The sequence below is a fragment of the Arctopsyche grandis genome, chromosome 2 (genome assembly GCF_051622035.1).
Source record: "Arctopsyche grandis isolate Sample6627 chromosome 2, ASM5162203v2, whole genome shotgun sequence".
In the NCBI taxonomy this organism is placed as follows: domain Eukaryota; kingdom Metazoa; phylum Arthropoda; class Insecta; order Trichoptera; family Hydropsychidae; genus Arctopsyche; species Arctopsyche grandis.
In genome coordinates, this window is record NC_135356.1 from 10,999,996 (window position 1) to 11,018,197 (window position 18,202).

General features: G+C 36.3%; 2 protein-coding genes across 2 annotated transcripts; both read right to left on the minus strand.

The window, feature by feature from the left end:
- Positions 1-2,650: 2,650 nt before the first annotated feature.
- LOC143922030 (uncharacterized) lies at positions 2,651-4,936 on the minus strand. Its single transcript, XM_077445311.1, has 2 exons — positions 4,607-4,936; positions 2,651-4,518 (listed from the first exon to the last, which is right to left on the minus strand). Exons 1-2 carry the CDS (start codon positions 4,724-4,726, stop codon positions 3,178-3,180), a joined length of 1,461 nt encoding a protein of 486 aa, XP_077301437.1. The 5' UTR covers positions 4,727-4,936; the 3' UTR covers positions 2,651-3,177.
- Positions 4,937-14,835: 9,899 nt separating this feature from the next.
- On the minus strand, positions 14,836-18,166 carry LOC143922504 (uncharacterized). Its single transcript, XM_077445760.1, has 2 exons — positions 17,970-18,166; positions 14,836-17,882 (listed from the first exon to the last, which is right to left on the minus strand). Exons 1-2 carry the CDS (start codon positions 18,087-18,089, stop codon positions 15,078-15,080), a joined length of 2,925 nt encoding a protein of 974 aa, XP_077301886.1. The 5' UTR covers positions 18,090-18,166; the 3' UTR covers positions 14,836-15,077.
- Between the last annotated feature and the right edge of the window lie 36 nt (positions 18,167-18,202).

An 18,202-nucleotide genomic window follows, 5' to 3' on the forward strand; every position in this document is an offset into this window, starting at 1 on the left:
GTACATATGTGAATGTATGTGTATATATTATTATTTGTGTGATTGAATATAATTAGTTATTAAGCTTGGCTATATCTTAAATAAACAAATAAAACCTTTATTGTTTCAACACTCTACAATCACACATCCTATTCAAATCTAAACTTTCAAATATCATTCTGATTGTATAGATACTCCTTTCAAAATTTCAAAACTTGTCTACCTAAATCTTGTTTACACAAAACTGCTATTTGGAAAATATAATATAAGCATTTGAGAATAATGGTTATAATTTTTATCATCTCTTCCTCGTCCCTGTAACAAGCTATTCGCTCCACAAAATAATTTTATTTCTGAAAAGCTCGCCAGCCGCTACACACATATGAATTGTCATCGTAGTATATTCTGCTTACAATCTACTATTTCTGCTTTTTAATTTACATGTTATATTTAAGAAAGAAAATAACTGTATCATAATGCAATTTTATAGAGTTATAATTACTTAAGTATGTTTCGAAATCTTAATTCACTGAAATAAATCCCAATTTATGATTGATCGTGTAAATACAATATGACTCGGAATTCCCAAACATTGGCTATTTTTTTTTTTTTTTGATGCTTGACCATTTATCGTCCACCTTGATTTTTCGGTTTTAAATTGAAATAAGAGTCAGGTAATTGGGTTTAAATACGGGCCACTCAAGCAACAGAATAGCATTTATTCATATAAAAGCATTAAAACATAATTTTAATAACATTTAAAACAATCGTAACAAAAAATATATATTCATTAATGTAAAACACAAAAAAGACACATGAAATAAGTGATTTCAACATTGAATCATTGAAGAATCACCAAATAAAAAAAAATCAGATGTCTCCGTTCTTCGGTGAATTCTTTTCATGAGTTTTAAGACACAATATCGATAATGGACTTTTCGCAAGAGAATAGGTAAAAGACAATGATTAGAACTATTAAATTATTTGAATTAAAAGAGATAAACTTTATATGGTGAGTGATTAGCTGATTAATATTTAAGTCATATATGTAATTATGAGAATAACAGAGAATTACACATCTTAAGAAAAATTGCTTTTAACAATATAAATAAGTAATAAAGGTAAAACATTATAAACAAACAATATATGTATGTAAAACATTAATTATTTAGAAAAGGTAAAAACATATATACATAATTTAAAAAATATGAAGATACATACATATATACAAAAAAATTTATGTATCAATTTTAAGTTCTTGTAGAACAATGTGAAAACAAGGTTATAATCTAATCGTGAAATTTTAGTCAGTTTGGAACTATAAATAAACAATATTTTTATGGAAAACAAAAGTTTAAGCCAGTCTAAGTATTTTCTGCATACCTCTGAACTATTAAATATAATAAAGTTTATTTCTGCTTCATGAGATGGGATGAGTTGGAAATAATTATATTTTTAAATAATCTATATAATATCTGTCTATCCACTATTAAAACTCCAATCATAGATCCATCTCCAAATCCTTAACAACATTAGTGAGAGCTAAGCGTTCGGCATGAGAATCGGCAGTCACTATATATTTTGGATTTATGTTCCCCAGAAATCTTTCAAAAGAGCAAATGCTGAAAAATTCTCAAAAGTTGTTAGACTTTAGTAGTGATAACTGCTAATGGAACAGCGCTGGCTATACTTTCTCTCCCCGTACCGATTCTGAGAAAGGACTAACAACGGTCATTGTTTAGCCTAAATGCACTTAGAGTCCAGATATAATCCTGGAAGTAAGTGCAAGCACTTAGTTAATCCGTTAATAGATATCCGTTGATCCTAAGTGCAAGCACTTAGTTAATCCGTTAACAGGTAACCCTTGAACGGTCACATAGTTTCTGGGATTCTATTCACTTAATCCGCGGCGTACGTAACAATATTATATGCATATATTATCGCACATATTATAGAAGCCAAAAATATGTGCGATGTTATTATTAAGGATATAAATGAAAAATATACTTTTTCTAATCAAGTAAAAGCTGTGAAATTATTTAATAAAGAAAATTTTGATAATTACTGAAAGAAAATGCCAATGGAAGATCTACTACTAACCGTTGAATCATATCGAATGCTAGATAAAGAAAAATTTCAAACTGAATTAGAAGGGTTTTACTCAAGGAAAGGAATGCATAGTATTAATATTTTTAAAACTTATTTTTGCAATCAATTTATACAAAGTTCGTGTGGAAATAACAAAACTTATTCAAATTCTGCTTATAACTTCAACTACCTCTGAGCTAGAACGGTGTTTTTCAGGGTTCGGTGATTACTGGTCACAAAGTCACTAAAATCTCTATAACGGAACATCTGGCAGCCGAAAAGTCCATCATACTAACGATAACTATCATAGTAACGAGAACTTGATTGCCAAATATTGTGTATTCGCGATTTTCATGGCAAAAATTGTCTTTGTGACCACCCCAATGTCTTTAATATATCTTTAGTGCGATAACAAATCCAAAACCGAGCTCCTGAGCTCCCACAACCAACGGCCACAGCCACGAGGGCTTTTGGTTCGAACATCTATAATGTACATCAGTGTTTCTTAACCATATTGAAAGAATCGCCCCCTTTACCACAGTAAAAAATTATAAGAAAAACAAATAAAAAACATGATTATTTTTATAAACATTATGTATTAATTGCCATTTATGTCATATTAACATTACATACATTATAATGTTATTTTAATTTAAAAGTAAATAATTCAATGGAAATGTGAATTTCTAATGTTTCTAATTTCTAAATTTCTTCATCCAAAAAGTTTGCCCAGGCCTCTTTTAGAGTACTTTAGAAAAAAAAAGAGTCGCGGTTTGCCGACCTCTGGCTTAGGATGTTTATCAAAACTTTGTTTACCAAAACTATCACAATTTCATCCAATAAATTAAAATTATTACATATAAAACAAGTAAGCCAAATAATATATCTGTGTATTTTTCAATTATTATTGCTCTTAAAATTATTTAAATAAACTGCAATGAGGGGAGCGCCAGAAACATCGTGGCACGCATATAGTCAAAATGTAAGAATATTAACAGTATTTATATGATAACAATTTTTTTTATATTTATCCTAGTATGTAATTTATTATGTGACCATAGGATAGATTTTCGAGTAATGATTTTAAACAAATTTCACATTTGTGTGGTTTTAACCAGCATGCAATTTTTTATGTTTCTCAAAATAAGATTTTTTAGTATATGATTTTAGACAAATTTCACACTTGTAAGACGTTTTCCCCGTGTGAGATCTCAAATGTATCACAAGTTTATCTTTTCGAATAAATGATTTTAAACAAATATCACATTTGTGTAGTTTTATCCCAGAATGAATTTTTAAATGTGCTTCGAAGCTAGATTTATGACTTAATGATTTCAGACAAATTTCACACTTGTATGGCTTTTCTCCTGTGTGAGATCTCAAATGACTCACAAGATCATATTTACAAACATATGATTTTAAACAAATGTCACATTTGTGTGGTTTTATTCCAGCATGCAATTTTTTATGTTTCTCGAGAGTAGATTTATCAGTAAATGATTTCAGACAAATTTCACACTTGTATGACTTTTCCCCCGTGTGAGATCTCAAATGTCTCATAAGTTTACTTTTAGAAATACATAATTTTGAACAAATGTCACATTTATGTGGTTTTATCCCATCATGAAATTTATTATTTACCCCCTTGTAAGATCTCAAATGTATCACAAGTTTATCTTTTCGAATAAATGATTTTAAACAAATATCACATTTGTGTAGTTTTATCCCAGCATGAATTTTTATATGTGCTTCGAGGCTAGATTTATGATTAAATGATTTTTGACAAATTTCACACTTGTATGGCTTTTCCCCCGTGTGAGATCTCAAATGTCTCACAAGTTCATCTTTACGAACATATGATTTTGAACAAATGTTACATTTGTGTGGTTTGATCCCAGCATGCAATTTTTTATGTACCTGGAGGTTAGATTTTTCAGTAAATGATTTTAGACAAATTTCACACTTGTAAGGCTTTTCCCCCGTGTGAGATCTCAAATGTCTCACAAGTTTACTGTTAGAAATACATGATTTTAAACAAATGTCACATTTATGTGGTTTTATCCCATCATGAAATTTATTATTTCCCCCCTTGTGAGATCTCAAATGTGACACAAGTCCATTTTTTCGAATAAATGATTTTAAACAAATATCACATTTGAACAGCTTTTCTACAGGATGTGATTTTTGGTGTAAAATAAGTTCAGATTCACTGGGAAATGACTTTAAGCACGTTTCACTATTTTTAAGGTGAATTGTCGATTGCGAAGACTCATCGTCCCATATGAAATCTTCCAATAAAACTTCTTCAGTCTTGATCTTCAAGCAATCGTCTAACCTCAGTTGAGACGATTCGTTGTTTCGAAAACAAGCCTTTCGAAAGCTGATCAACAATTCCAGACTGGTCTTACACGAAAGACACACCCTGTCTGGCAATCCATCGCCTCTTTTGACCTGCAGATGGAAAAATAGTAGGATCAAGCGGTGAGAAGAGTAAACCACAATAAGTAATTGTAACCTGTAAGCTGTAACCAGCACCGACCTGAATTTGACAGCAGGTCCGAATGCGTTGCTCCAGACGCTCTGGATGAGGATCTGGTCTCTGGAAGATGGAGACGGAAGATGCGGCCGGAGCTGGTCCAAGACAAAGCCTGCACTCCATCGTCTCTGCACTCCATCAACTCTGACAGCAACCACTTGCCACGCCTTGCTGTTTTTTTTCAGTGGCATATTTGGTCTAAATGGCCGCGTCAAACACATAAGATATTGTTACGTACGCCGTGGATTGAGCGAATTGTACTTAGACCAACGGATATCTGTTATCGGTTAACTAAATGCATGCACTTACTTCCAAAGATTATATCTGGACTCTAAGTGCATTTAGGCTAAACAATGACCGTTATTAGTTATTTCTCAGAATCGGTATGGGAAGACCCAATCTCTTGGAAATACATATCCGAATACGTGACTATACAACAGGTAAACAGATTAGGCGTCCTGAGAGATCTACCCTTTATAAGGCGGTACGTAGGCGATATAATTGATTCTGGACTGAGCAGTGGCAATACGTGTATCTCCTGAATCATCAATAAATGCTGTGAAACGACTGTTGGCCTTTTACTTGGATCCTCCACCCACCCCTACGCAACACTGGTCGTCAGAAGTGGGATCCAAGATGGGCCGTGGAACAAAGTCACCAGCGAAGGAAGAGAAGCTACAGCGAAGCCATCCTCGGGAGCTGTAGGAGAGAGTTCGAGCCATGGAGACACGAATTAAAAAAATGCAGTTTTCACTGCAAAACACAGAATCGGTCATCACATATTCGGTTGTTGAATTGCAGTTATCACTGCAACTTGACTTTGACATTATCGGCGGTGGCCGCCAAGAAGTCATCGGGATGACGGAAGGAGGTTACGAAACGGGAGGTTTCGTACAAGTGCTGCCGGGAGAGGACATCTTGAGGCGTTGTCAAGGGCAACATCGGAGAGCAGCATCCGGCAATTGCAGAGTCATCCAAAGGGCGACCGGGACGAGTGCAGTTCACCGGTCCACTTTCGCTGCAATTACCAAGAATTAGCGGCTGTTGGGGACGACGATCCACGGGAAAGCATCGTCGTCAGAAGAGGAGCGGAGATCAGGAATGCGGAGGAGCAAGAATTCATCGGGATGACGGAAGGAGGTTACGAAACGGGAGGTTTCGTACAAGTGCTGCCGGGAGAGGACAACTTGAGGCGTTGTCAAGGGCAACATCGGAGAGCAGCATCCGGCAATTGCAGAGTCATCCAAAGGGCGACCGGGACGAGGGCAGTTCACCGGTCCACTTACGCCGCAAGAACCAAGAATTAGCGGCTATTGGGGACGACGATCCACGGGAAAGCATCGTCGTCAGAAGAGGAGCGGAGATCGACTACAACTGAGAGATGTCGATTACAAGCCACTATTCCCTTCAACTGTTTGTTGACGGCAGATGTCAACAAACTGGAAAAAAAAACTAGTTGGAAACGAGTCTAATTGGAAACTAGTTAACCACCTGTTATGTCACAGGTGTCGTCTCGCAGAGAGTATGAAAGTAAACGGATTGAAACGAGCGACTTGGATCAACCACGTGAGGGCATTTGAAACCGAAGAAACGCCAGATCGCGACTTCAACGAGAGAGAGCGGAACAATTGATATACGTCAACATCGAAAAAAAATCTAGTTGGAAACTAGTGGAAACACGAGTACCTGAAAAAATACATGGACAGTTGCAGCAGTGATTAGATCATCTCGCAGATGTAACGGGAAAATACATCAGAAAGAAATGGATTTCAGTTGGGTCAATGGAACGGAAAAGAAGCACATTCAACAGAGTGGCAGACTGTTGGGTGCACATTTACCAAGGTCAATGGAACGGAAAAGAAACACAACCAGCAGAGTGGCAGACTGAGGTGTGCACATTTTCCAGGGTCAAGGGAACGGAAAAGAAGCACCACCAACAGAGTGGCAGACTGAGGGGTGCACATTTTCCAGGGTCAACCGTCACTTTAGTGAGGATGGTGGCGATTCTTGTGGGACATGGCTTTGGAGCACGTTCTGGGTTGAACGCTGGTCTGCAGCAGGATGCTGGGCCACATGACAGAGGAACACTAGGCCACCGTAGCAAATTTGGACGATGGTGACACGAGAGCAATGGACCAAGTCACTTTTGTGAAGATAGGAGCGATTCTTGTGGGACATGGCTTTGGAGCACGTTCTGGGTTGAACGTTGGTCTGCAGCAGGATGCTGGGCCACATGACAGGAATACGGGGCTGCCATAGCAAATTTGGACTTTGGTGATACGAGCAACATGGACCAAACACGTGAGAAATTTTGGACCGAAGAGCTAACAAATAATGATTTCCAAATGTAAAACATCGGATGACTAATTTTAGGGGATTAGAAAGTTCACTGTAATTGTTTCCATTGTAAAGGTGACGTAAATTGAAATGTAACGAAAGTTTAATGCAATTGTTTCCATTGTAAAGGTGACGTAAAGTGAAGTGTAATGAAAGTTTAATGTAATTGTTTCCAATGTCAAGGTGACGTAAATTGAAGTGTAACGAAAGTTTAATGTAATTGTTTTCATTGTAAAGGTGACGTAAATCGTAGTGTAACGAAATTTTAAATGTTTTTGTTTACATTGTAAAGGTGACGTAAATTGAAGTTTAACGAAGGTTTAATGTAATTGTTTCAATTGTAAAGGTGACGTTAATCTAACTGTAACAGAATTAGAATTGTAAAGGTAACGGTAGTAGAATTTAAATGTCATTGTTTCCATTGTAGCTGTAAAGATAACGGCTGTAATTGTAAATGTAACTGTGACTGATATCGGAGATAAATGCAACTGCTGTAGATTTATCAGTTATGATTTGTTGGTCAATCGGGACGATTTAACCTAAGAGGGAGGCAATGTTACGTACCCCGTGGATTGAGCGAATTGTACTTAGACCAACAGATATCTGTTATCGGTTAACTAAATGCATGCACTTACTTCCAAAGATTATATCTGGACTCTAAGTGCATTTAGGCTAAACAATGACCGTTATTAGTTATTTCTCAGAATCGGTATGGGAAAACCCAATCTCTTGGAAATACATATCCGAATACGTGACTATACAACAGGTAAACAGATTAGGCGTCCTGAGAGATCTACCCTTTATAAGGCGGTACGTAGGCGATATAATTGATTCTGGACTGAGCAGTGGCAATACGTGTATCTCCTGAATCATCAATAAATGCTGTGAAACGACTGTTGGCCTTTTACTTGGATCCTCCACCCACCCCGACGCAACAATATCAACGAACGGTTCGGTGATTACTAGTCATATGTGAACCTGTCACAGGACAACTGGTCGCTCTAGATCGGTCACTCGTGATCATCTGTCACGCTAAAACTGGTCACACGCTAAAATTGGTCACGAGAACACTGGTCACACGCTAAAACTGGTCGCGAGAAAACTGGTCGCGAGAAAACTGGTCACGAGAAAACTGGTTACACGCTAAAGCTGGTCACGAGAAAATAAGTCACACGCTAAAACTGGTCACGAGAAAATTGGTCACACGCTAAAACTGGTCACGAAAAAACTGGCCAAGGGACAAAAAGATACATATAATTACTATTGTAACAAGTGAACATAAATAAAGGATCCTCTTACTAACACAATCAGTGTTTTCATAGACCTCCCGCGGTACATTTACCGCGGTGAATTAAGATTAGTGATTTGACATTCGAACTGTCAAAGTGAAATGAACGCAAAAGTGATTGCCAACCTTCTCGGCGTGGCTAGAGTGCGTCAGATGAGCTGACAGATGCCCGCGAACTCCTCGCGAAGACCACAACGACGGCCACGAGGGTCTTTGGCTCGAACATATGTCTAGTCGATAGTAATAAAAATTTCGTAAATAAAAAGTATTTGAGAATATTTTGGTTTGTGACCAATTTTAAATTTTTGGGTATGACCAGTTTTAGCGTGTGACTAGTTTTCTCGTGACCAGTTTTAGCGTGACGGATGATCACGAGTGACCGATCTAGAGCGACCAGTTGTCCTGTGACAGGTTCACATTTGACTAGTAGTCCGCTTACCCAACGAACGATATTTCTAGGTCTAGTAATACCGTGAATAGTACGCGTGGCACCGTTTACACTAGCGATATCTACACCGATATTTACGAAATTTGCCATAACCAGTTCCCAAATATCAACCATAGGTTGCAATATGGGAACTGGATATGGAAAATTTCGTACATATCGCCGGTAAATAGCGCCATTATGAGTGCGTTAGCACCCGCGATTTATACCTCGTTTACTGCCGTTGCACCTTGGTTTACTGCTAGTACCTGGGGGGTTCAGCTTAACAAAAATGAGGTTAGGCACACAAACGTCAATTGACACCAACAAAAACCTAAATTATTTTTATGTACAAAGTATCTGTTTTAAGGTCTGTTCATACCTATCCAGCACGACCTATATCCTGCAGGTGTCATGCAAGTGCGGATAGTATTTTTTGGTACATTATATGGACGTATTCATACTCCATTCGCGCATGCGCATTTATGCATTCATGCGCGTCCATATATGTAGAATGTACCAAAGAATACTATCCGCACTTGCATAATGGTGCTTACGGACTAAACCAACGACGATTTTGGGCCAACTTTTTAACCAGCAGTAGCGTACAAAATATCGAAATAAAAATTAAATTTTAAAATTGAAATTAAATATCAAAATCAAGCTAAAGAGCGAGATTGAGCTAAAATTAGATCATCGTTGATGTTTTGAATTACAACAATGTTTTGAATTACGACGATGCGCATTTAAAACCAGAGAAATATTATAATTTCTCTGCTTACGAGCGAAAAAAAAAATATTGTTAAAGTCGTCACGAGATGCTACTGTATTTCTACCGTCAACGATCGATAACAAAAAACAATTCATAAAAAAACGCGGTGTCGGATGTCGGTGATTTGTCAAAGGGTTTTTTTTCTTTCGTCGAAATAAAATTAATAATCACACATTATCCGATAAAATTTACCTCTGAAATGATTTAATTAATTGATTTATTTCGACGAGAGAAACAATTGAAGACTAAAAAAATTTCGTTTGATAAACCGACAACATACCGGGTTGGGACCATCGCTCGGTCACCCATACTTATACATGAGATATTCTCAGTAACTGCGCATTACGGGGAACTAAAAATAATAATTCTTTGATTTTTTTTTCGATCTTAGTGCGTATCTTCGTAAGTCAAAACATCTTCGACAAACAAAAGTCGAGGATTACCTGTATGTGATTGTTGATGATCTAATTTTAGGTCAATCTCGAAAATTTATTTAAATTGGGCATGTTCTGTTTTAACTTTCAATATTTTATTTTAATTTTAATATATTGATTATAATTTTATTTTGATATTTGAATTAAATTTTAATATAATAATAATATTTTTAATTTCAATTTTTAAATTTAATTTTTATTTCGATATTTTGTACGCTACTGGTTTTATCCTGCTGGTTAAAACGTTGGACCAAAATCGTCGTTGGTTTGGTCCGTACGCAGCATAACACTTGCAGGATACGGGTCGTGCTGGATAGGTATGAACAGACCTTTAAGAGTTCAAATAAATTAATACAACTTTGTAATAAGTATAATCGATCTGTAATTTCTGCGTAAGCTGTTTATTTTTCGCGCTTAGAAGGGTACGCGCGAGACTACTGTAAGGCAGGGAAGGTATGTTGACCGTATCCCGGCCCAACCAAACACATGTTGTGTGGTTTGAAAGAGGATCGTTTATTTTTGTTCAATTGGTACAATGGTTAAGCGGGCTCCACATTCTCGTCGAGACTCTCGGTCTCGGGTCTCGCCGAAACAACACGAGACTGAAAGTAGCTCACCACATTCTCGCTCGCGCATTTGTCTGTTCGGTAGTCATACAAGATGGACGTGTTAGAAACGTCTGTCGCTGTAGCATTATGTGCAATAGCATATTACAATTTTTTATTAATTCGAGAAAAAATAGTTATTAAGAGAGGTTGGAATGTTTTATTACTGTTGCCATCCATGATATCCCCCAAAAAAGAATCCATCACGCTAAAAGCGAACCATATCGGCGTATATACATATATCATCAGTGCCGGCGCCTGAATGTTCCGATGCTTTTATTCTTCGCTTTTGTATCCTATAAGTTGTCATAAGGGAGTCTTTCTTGCTTTTCAATTCTTTGAGAGGTATATTCATTATTTCACTTATTTTATTCCACGCATCGTGTACTTTGTTTCTGTCTTTATGGTCCCGATAATAGGATGACACTGGTATATTTCCATAAATGTTAGTTCGAGATCGTGCGTCCAATTCGTAGGCATTTTTGTTAATAAAATCGACGAGCGCGCAGTGCGGTTACTGGCGGCCGACTGACGCGACGGGAGTGTGGAGGGAAGGTCTCGTGCGAACACAAAACTACACGAGAGCCCTTTGATTCGGGTCCAAAATACCGCCACGAAATGGAGACCGCACGAATATAGGCGGGACTTAACGAATATGTTCACTTCACTCTCGTATTTGGCTATTCTCGTATAGTTTTGCCGAGATTGTGGAGCGGGCTTTATTGTATGTACGAAGAAGTTTCTTCGGAGATGTGATATAGTTGAACTCTAAAGGCTCACTCTGCTGGCTAGAGTTGCTGCGTTGCTTTATATACATTTCCAGGACACGTGTCGTGTCTTTGTTCTCGAGACGTGCAATGACCTGGTTTCGGGCACGTGTACTTGTGACACGTGTTGAGCGCAGAAGCTTTGTTTTTGGTACTCGTGGTTTTTATGGGTTCGTGCGCCTGGACGTCGTTCGTGGGGTAATGGGGTCGTGCGCCGTGTGTCTACGGTGCACCGACCTCTTTATGAGGCGATCTACTTTTCTGGATATGTGCCGCAGTGGCCTGATGAGATTGTGGCGGCTCGCTTATACGACATGGTCGAGTTTGGTTGCCTTCCTGCGAGTGGGGACCAACCCGGCTGGGTTCGGAGAGCCACTACTCACTCTGTCTTCAGCTGTCATATAATAAACACGTGCATTAACATGCCAGTCGTCTCATTCGTTCATCCCCCATAAGATCATATAGCATGAGTTTTACTATATGCCTACATTACTTTGCGAAAGATGGACATGGACATGAGAAGAAAAGCGGCTTTGGCGATCATACTCGAGGATGCGTTGAGGACGCCCAAAAGTAAAAGGCGGTGGATTAAGCAGTGGATGCTTCATTGCTTCAGAAGAATCGATATTCACACTTGAATATCGCTGAAGAAATGGTTCTAGGCGATGTCATGAACGATAACCAGAACCTTTTTAGAATGAGTGAAGATTTGTTTGATTCATTGCTAATATACACCGAGGGAGAAACTTGCCGTAACATTACGGTACCTTGCAACTGGCAGTAGTTTCACGTGCTTGAGATATTCCAGTTTTCTTTCGACGTCTACTATAAGTGAAGCTGTTATTTCCATATGCAGAGCATTAAGTCACGTTCTCAAGAAGTATATAAAGGTAAAAATAAAAATCAAAGTAATATAAAAACCGTATTATTTCAATGTTCTTAAAGACTAAGTAATTTTAATAAGGAACGGGATATAAATTAAGATTATATATTTACAGTGGGATGCTGATTTAAGGGAATTACATCGTCATGAAGAAATTTGAAAGATTTTACAACACCCTTAATACGGAATAAAAAAGACGTCTTAATGTGAAACATAAAGGAGGTTTGTAAAAATTCGACAAACTGGTGGTTTTTTGATCAATGTAAACAAACATTTTCAATCATGAATATCAATAAAAATTCTTTACAATCAAGCATCAGATGAAAAATTTTTAAGAATTTCAGCATTTTTAAGAATTTCAACTACAAAATTTTCTCCGAAAATTAAAAAACTGTTAAAGATGTAGAGTTCGATCGCCGAGAAAGAAAAATTGCTTCAGTATTGGAAACTACCGGTTGACTGCAAGGTATGCGTCGCTTATATGCAATTAATTTTTTAAAGTTTTTCTCAAAAATGAAACTAATGAAGTAACTTTATTTTTTAGATTTATTGCATTTTATAAATACAATATATAAAAAAAAAACAAATGCAATTTAAAATCCAAAAAAGTACAAATACTGTAGAGGTTGAGATATAGGGTGGATTGCAGGAGAGATAGTTAAAGGCGATCTTGGTTCATCAATGCACGTTTATAGTACATTAAAGTATACACGCGTGCGCGTACGCACTATCTCGTAACGAGTATGATACATGACTCTGGCCCACTGGCTCTCGACCAATCAGCGTTCAGCCGGACTGGCCGGCAGTTGGGGTACCAACTCTTAATACTATAGCACTCACGTGCAACAACCGTTCAAATGCAACAAATATAAAAAAAAAATAGTTATTATAAAGTATTATCTTTGCTGGTCGAAATAAATATTTTTTTCGTCAACCACTGCTTCATTATGTTTTTTTTGAAATTTGAAGTCGGCGCTGCGTCAAGAATCTTATTTCGATAAGAAGCATTATCTATCACCACAACAGAATTCGGTTCCAAATTTGGAATCAATTTCTCGGTTCACCATTTCATATAATTGTCGAAGTTCATGTCATAGTGATAGTCTCCGGTTCTTTGGTGAGCCTTATAGATGAAAAGGGTATTTGGAATAAAGCCTCGTTCTGTATCTGCGTGTACAATTATAAACCTCGCTCCTTTGGATGCCACTTCCCGAAGAATCTCCCCACGCCATTGACTTAACGTGTGCTGAATGTATGTATGGTTCATCGGTATACACGATTGGTCTTCCTTCTGCTCTACGTAAATCGAGCTATCGACCTTAAAATGTGATCCTTTTATAAAAAAATGCACATTTTCTCACATAACAATTTCCTGTTATCGCACATTTTTTTCCCAGTGGAATCCAATTTTTTACAAAAGCTTATGAAGAGTATTGCGCTTGCCTGTAAACCCTATGCATTGTTTTAATTTTTTTAATATTCGAGAAAGCGTTGGCAAATTTTTTTCGGTCACATGAAAGTTGTTGAAAGTACGCCTAATGACGTCTTCGTCAAAACCGTCTACATAGGATTTTGGGTTTCTCTATTTTTTTTTTTGCTGTTGGAGAAGATAGACATGTTCTCTTTGATAATTTTTCTTAATGAACATTTGGAAACTTTTGGGGCTCCTGCATAAATCTATATCAATGAGAGGAATCGTCGAAGAATTAGATCTTTGTGTAAGTGCACACCACATGTAAGCATTTGGTTCGGTGATTACTGGTCACAAATTACTCGTCACAAAGTCACTAAAATCTCTATAACGGAACATCTGGCAGCCGAAAAGTGCATCATACTAACGATAACTATCATAATAACGAGAACTTGATTGCTAAATATTGTGTATTCGCGATTTTCATGGCAAAAATTGTCTTTGTGACCACCCCAATGTGACGAATAGTCCAATTAACAAGCATTTATTATTAACTGTTTTGCTTGGCTATGTCTCTCCATTTATCTAAAGTGTTTTTAAAAAAGTAGATATATAATACGATATACGGTCGAACTATTGTGAATAACTTAACTTATTAAAATAATTAACATTTATTATTTATAATTTCGGGAAAATCTCGGGAACTTCGTAACCACACTGTCACTTAAAGCCACGTCTCTAAAAAATAGCAAAAAAGGCGTGGATTCGCCTTGACAGCCGCAGCCAAACTGAGGATATATGTACATACGAACACACATACTGAACCAATTTTTATTTCTCTTCGAACGAACTCTAAAACAATTTCATTCGTCAAATTAAATTACTCTTTTGTTTTAACTAAAAAAGAATTATGTTTTAATTCCTTTAACGATAATGAATAATGTATAATAATGATGTTGTGTTAATATTGTTATTATTATAAGTTATTATTACCGTTATCATGTTATTATTACTGAATGACCGGCCACAGCGACGCGTTGGAGATCTCTGTAATGTCACTGTGGCTAATATGTTAAATAAATAAATAAATAAATATCTAAAAATAGTATTTTACTTGCGGCCCGCCACTCATTTTTAATTTCTAATGGCCCTTCATCCAAAAAGTTTGCCCAGACCTGTTTTAGAGTACTTTAGAAAAAGATCCGCGGTTTGCCGACCTCTGGCTTAGGATGATGAAGTTTGTTTACCAAAATTATCACAATTTCATCCAATAAATAAAAATTATTACATATAAAATAAATGAAAACAAGTAAGCCAAATAATATATGTGTATTTAATTTTCAATTATTATTTCTCTTAAAATTATTTAAATAAACTGCAATGAGGGAGGCGCCAGAAACATCATAGCACGCATGTAGCCAAAATTTAAGAATATTAACAGTATTTATATCGTAACAATTTTTTTTATATTTATCCTAGTATGTAATTTATTATGTGACCATAGGATAGATTTTCGAGTAATGATTTTAAACAAATTTCACATTTGTATGGTTTTAACCAGCATGCAATTTTTTATGTTTCTCAAAATAAGATTTTTTAGTATATGATTTTAGACAAATTTCACACTTGTAAGACGTTTTCCCCGTGTGAGATCTCAAATGTATCACAAGACTTCTTTTATAAATAAACGATTTTAAACAAATGTCACATTTGTGTGGTTTTATTCCAGCATGCAATTTTTTATGGTTCTTGAGACTAGATTTTCCCGTAAATGATTTCAGACAAATTTCACACTTGTATGGCCTTTCCCCTGTGTGAGTTCTTAAATGTGCGACAAGTGTAGCTTTTCGAATAAATGATTTTAGACAAATGTCACATTTGTGTGGTTTTATTTCAGCATGCAATTTTTTATGGTTCTTGAGACTAGATTTTTCGCTAAAAGATTTCAGACAAATTTCACACTTGTAAGGCTTTTCCCCCGTGTGAAATCTCAAATGTGACACAAGTCCACTTTTATAACTAAACGATTTTAAGCAAATGTCACATTTGTGTAGTTTTATTTCAGCATGCAATTTTTTATGTTGCTCGTGGTTAGATTTTTGAGAAAATGATTTTAGACAAATTTCACACTTGTATGGCTTTTCTCCTGTGTGAGATCTCAAATGTCTCACAAGTTCATTTTTACAAACATATGATTTTAAACAAATGTCACATTTGTGTGGTTTTATCGCAGCATGCAATTTTTTATGTTTATTGAGGTAAGATTTTACAGTAAATGATTTCAGACAAATTTCACACTTGTATGGCCTTTCCCCCGTGTGAGATCTCAAATGTGACACAAATGCATCTTTTCGAATAAATGATTTTAAACAAATGTCACATGTGTGTGGTTTTATCGCAGCATGCAATTTTTTATGTTTATTGAGGTAAGATTTTACAGTAAATGATTTCAGACAAATTTCACACTTGTATGGCCTTTCCCCCGTGTGAGATCTCAAATGTCTCACAAGTTTATCTTTCAGAACATATGATTTTAAACAAATTTCACATTTGTATAGATTTATTCCAGCATGCAATTTGTTATGATTCTGGAGATTAGATTTTTCAGTAAATGATTTTAAACAAATTTCACATTTGTGTAGATTTATTCCAGCATGCAATTTTTTGTGTTTATCGAGGTGAAATTTTTGAGTAAATGATTTCAGACAAATTTCACACTTGTAATGCTCTTCCCCCGTGTGAGATCTCAAATGTAACACAAGTTGACTTTTAGAAATAAATGATTTTACACAAATGTCACATTTGTGTGGTTTTATCTCGGCATGCAATTTTTTATGTGCTTCGAGGTTAGATTTGTAAGTAAATGATTTCAGACAAATTTCACATGTATGTGGTTTTATCCCGGCATGCAATTTTTTATGACTATCGAGGTAAGATTTTACAGTAAATGATTTCAGACAAATTTCACACTTGTATGGCTTTTCTCCTGTGTGAGATTTCAAATGTCTCACAAGTTCAGCTCTACAAACATATGATTTTAAGCAAATGTCACATTTGTGTGGTTTTATCCCAGCATGCAATTTTTTATGTATCTCGAGGTAAGATTTTACAGTAAATGATTTCAGACAAATTTCACACTTGTATGGCCTTTCCCCTGTGTGAGTTCTTAAATGTGCGACAAGTGTAGCTTTTTGAATAAATGACTTTAGACAAATTTCACATTTATGTGGTTTTATCCCAGCATGCAATTTTTTATGAATATCGAGGTAAGATTTTTGAGTAAATGATTTAAGACAAATTTCACACTTGTATGGCCTTTCCCCCGTGTGAGATCTCAAATGTGACACAAATGCATCTTTTCGAATAAATGATTTTAAACAAATGTCACATTTGTGTGGTTTTATTTCAGCATGCAATTTTTTATGTGTTTCGAGGCTAGATTTATGACTAAATGATGTTAGACAAATATCACACTTGTAAGGCTTTTCCCCCGTGTGAGATCTCAAATGTCTCACAAGTTCAGCTCTACAAACATATGATTTTAAGCAAATGTCACATTTGTGTGGTTTTATCCCAGCATGCAATTTTTTATGTATCTCGAGGTAAGATTTTACAGTAAATGATTTCAGACAAATTTCACACTTGTATGGCCTTTCCCCTGTGTGAGTTCTTAAATGTGCGACAAGTGTAGCTTTTTGAATAAATGACTTTAGACAAATTTCACATTTATGTGGTTTTATCCCAGCATGCAATTTTTTATGAATATCGAGGTAAGATTTTTGAGTAAATGATTTAAGACAAATTTCACACTTGTATGGCCTTTCCCCCGTGTGAGATCTCAAATGTGACACAAATGCATCTTTTCGAATAAATGATTTTAAACAAATTTCACATTTGTGTAGCTTTATTCCAGCATGCAATTTTTTATGTCTCTCGAGGTAAGATTTTTGAGTAAATGATTTTAGACAAATTTTACACATGTATGGCTTTTCCCCTGTGTGAGATCTCAAATGTGACACAAGTCTATATTTATTAGTACATGATTTTAGACAAATGTCACACTTGTAAGGCTTTTCTCCAGGATGTGATCTTTTGTGTAAAATAAGTTCAGATTCACTGGGAAATGACTTTAAGCACGTTTCACTATTCTTTCGGTGAATTGTCGATTGCGAAGGCTCATCGTCACATATGAAATCTTCCAATAAAACTTCTTCAGTCTTGATCTTCGAGCAATCGTCTAACCTCAGTGGAGACGATTCGTTGTTTCGTAAACAAGCCTTTCGAAAGCTGATCAACAATTCCAGACTGGTCTTACACGAAAGACACACCCTGTCTGGCAGCCCATCGCCTCTTTTGACCTGCAGATGGAAAAAAAGTAGGATCAAGCGGTGAGAAGAGTTACCACAATAAGTAATTGTAACCTGTAAGCTGTAACCAGCACCGACCTTAATTTGACAGCAGGTCCGAATGCGTTGCTCCAGACGCTCTGGATGAGGATCTGGTCTCTGGAAGATGGAGACGGAAGATGCGGCCGGAGCTGGTCCAAGACAAAGCCTGCACTCCATCGTCCCTGCACTCCATCAACTCTGACAGCAACTACTCCCCTCGACTTGCTTTTTATTTCTAGTGACATCTTTAGTCTAAATTTGGTACCATGTAGTCAGTCTTTGTCCCACAA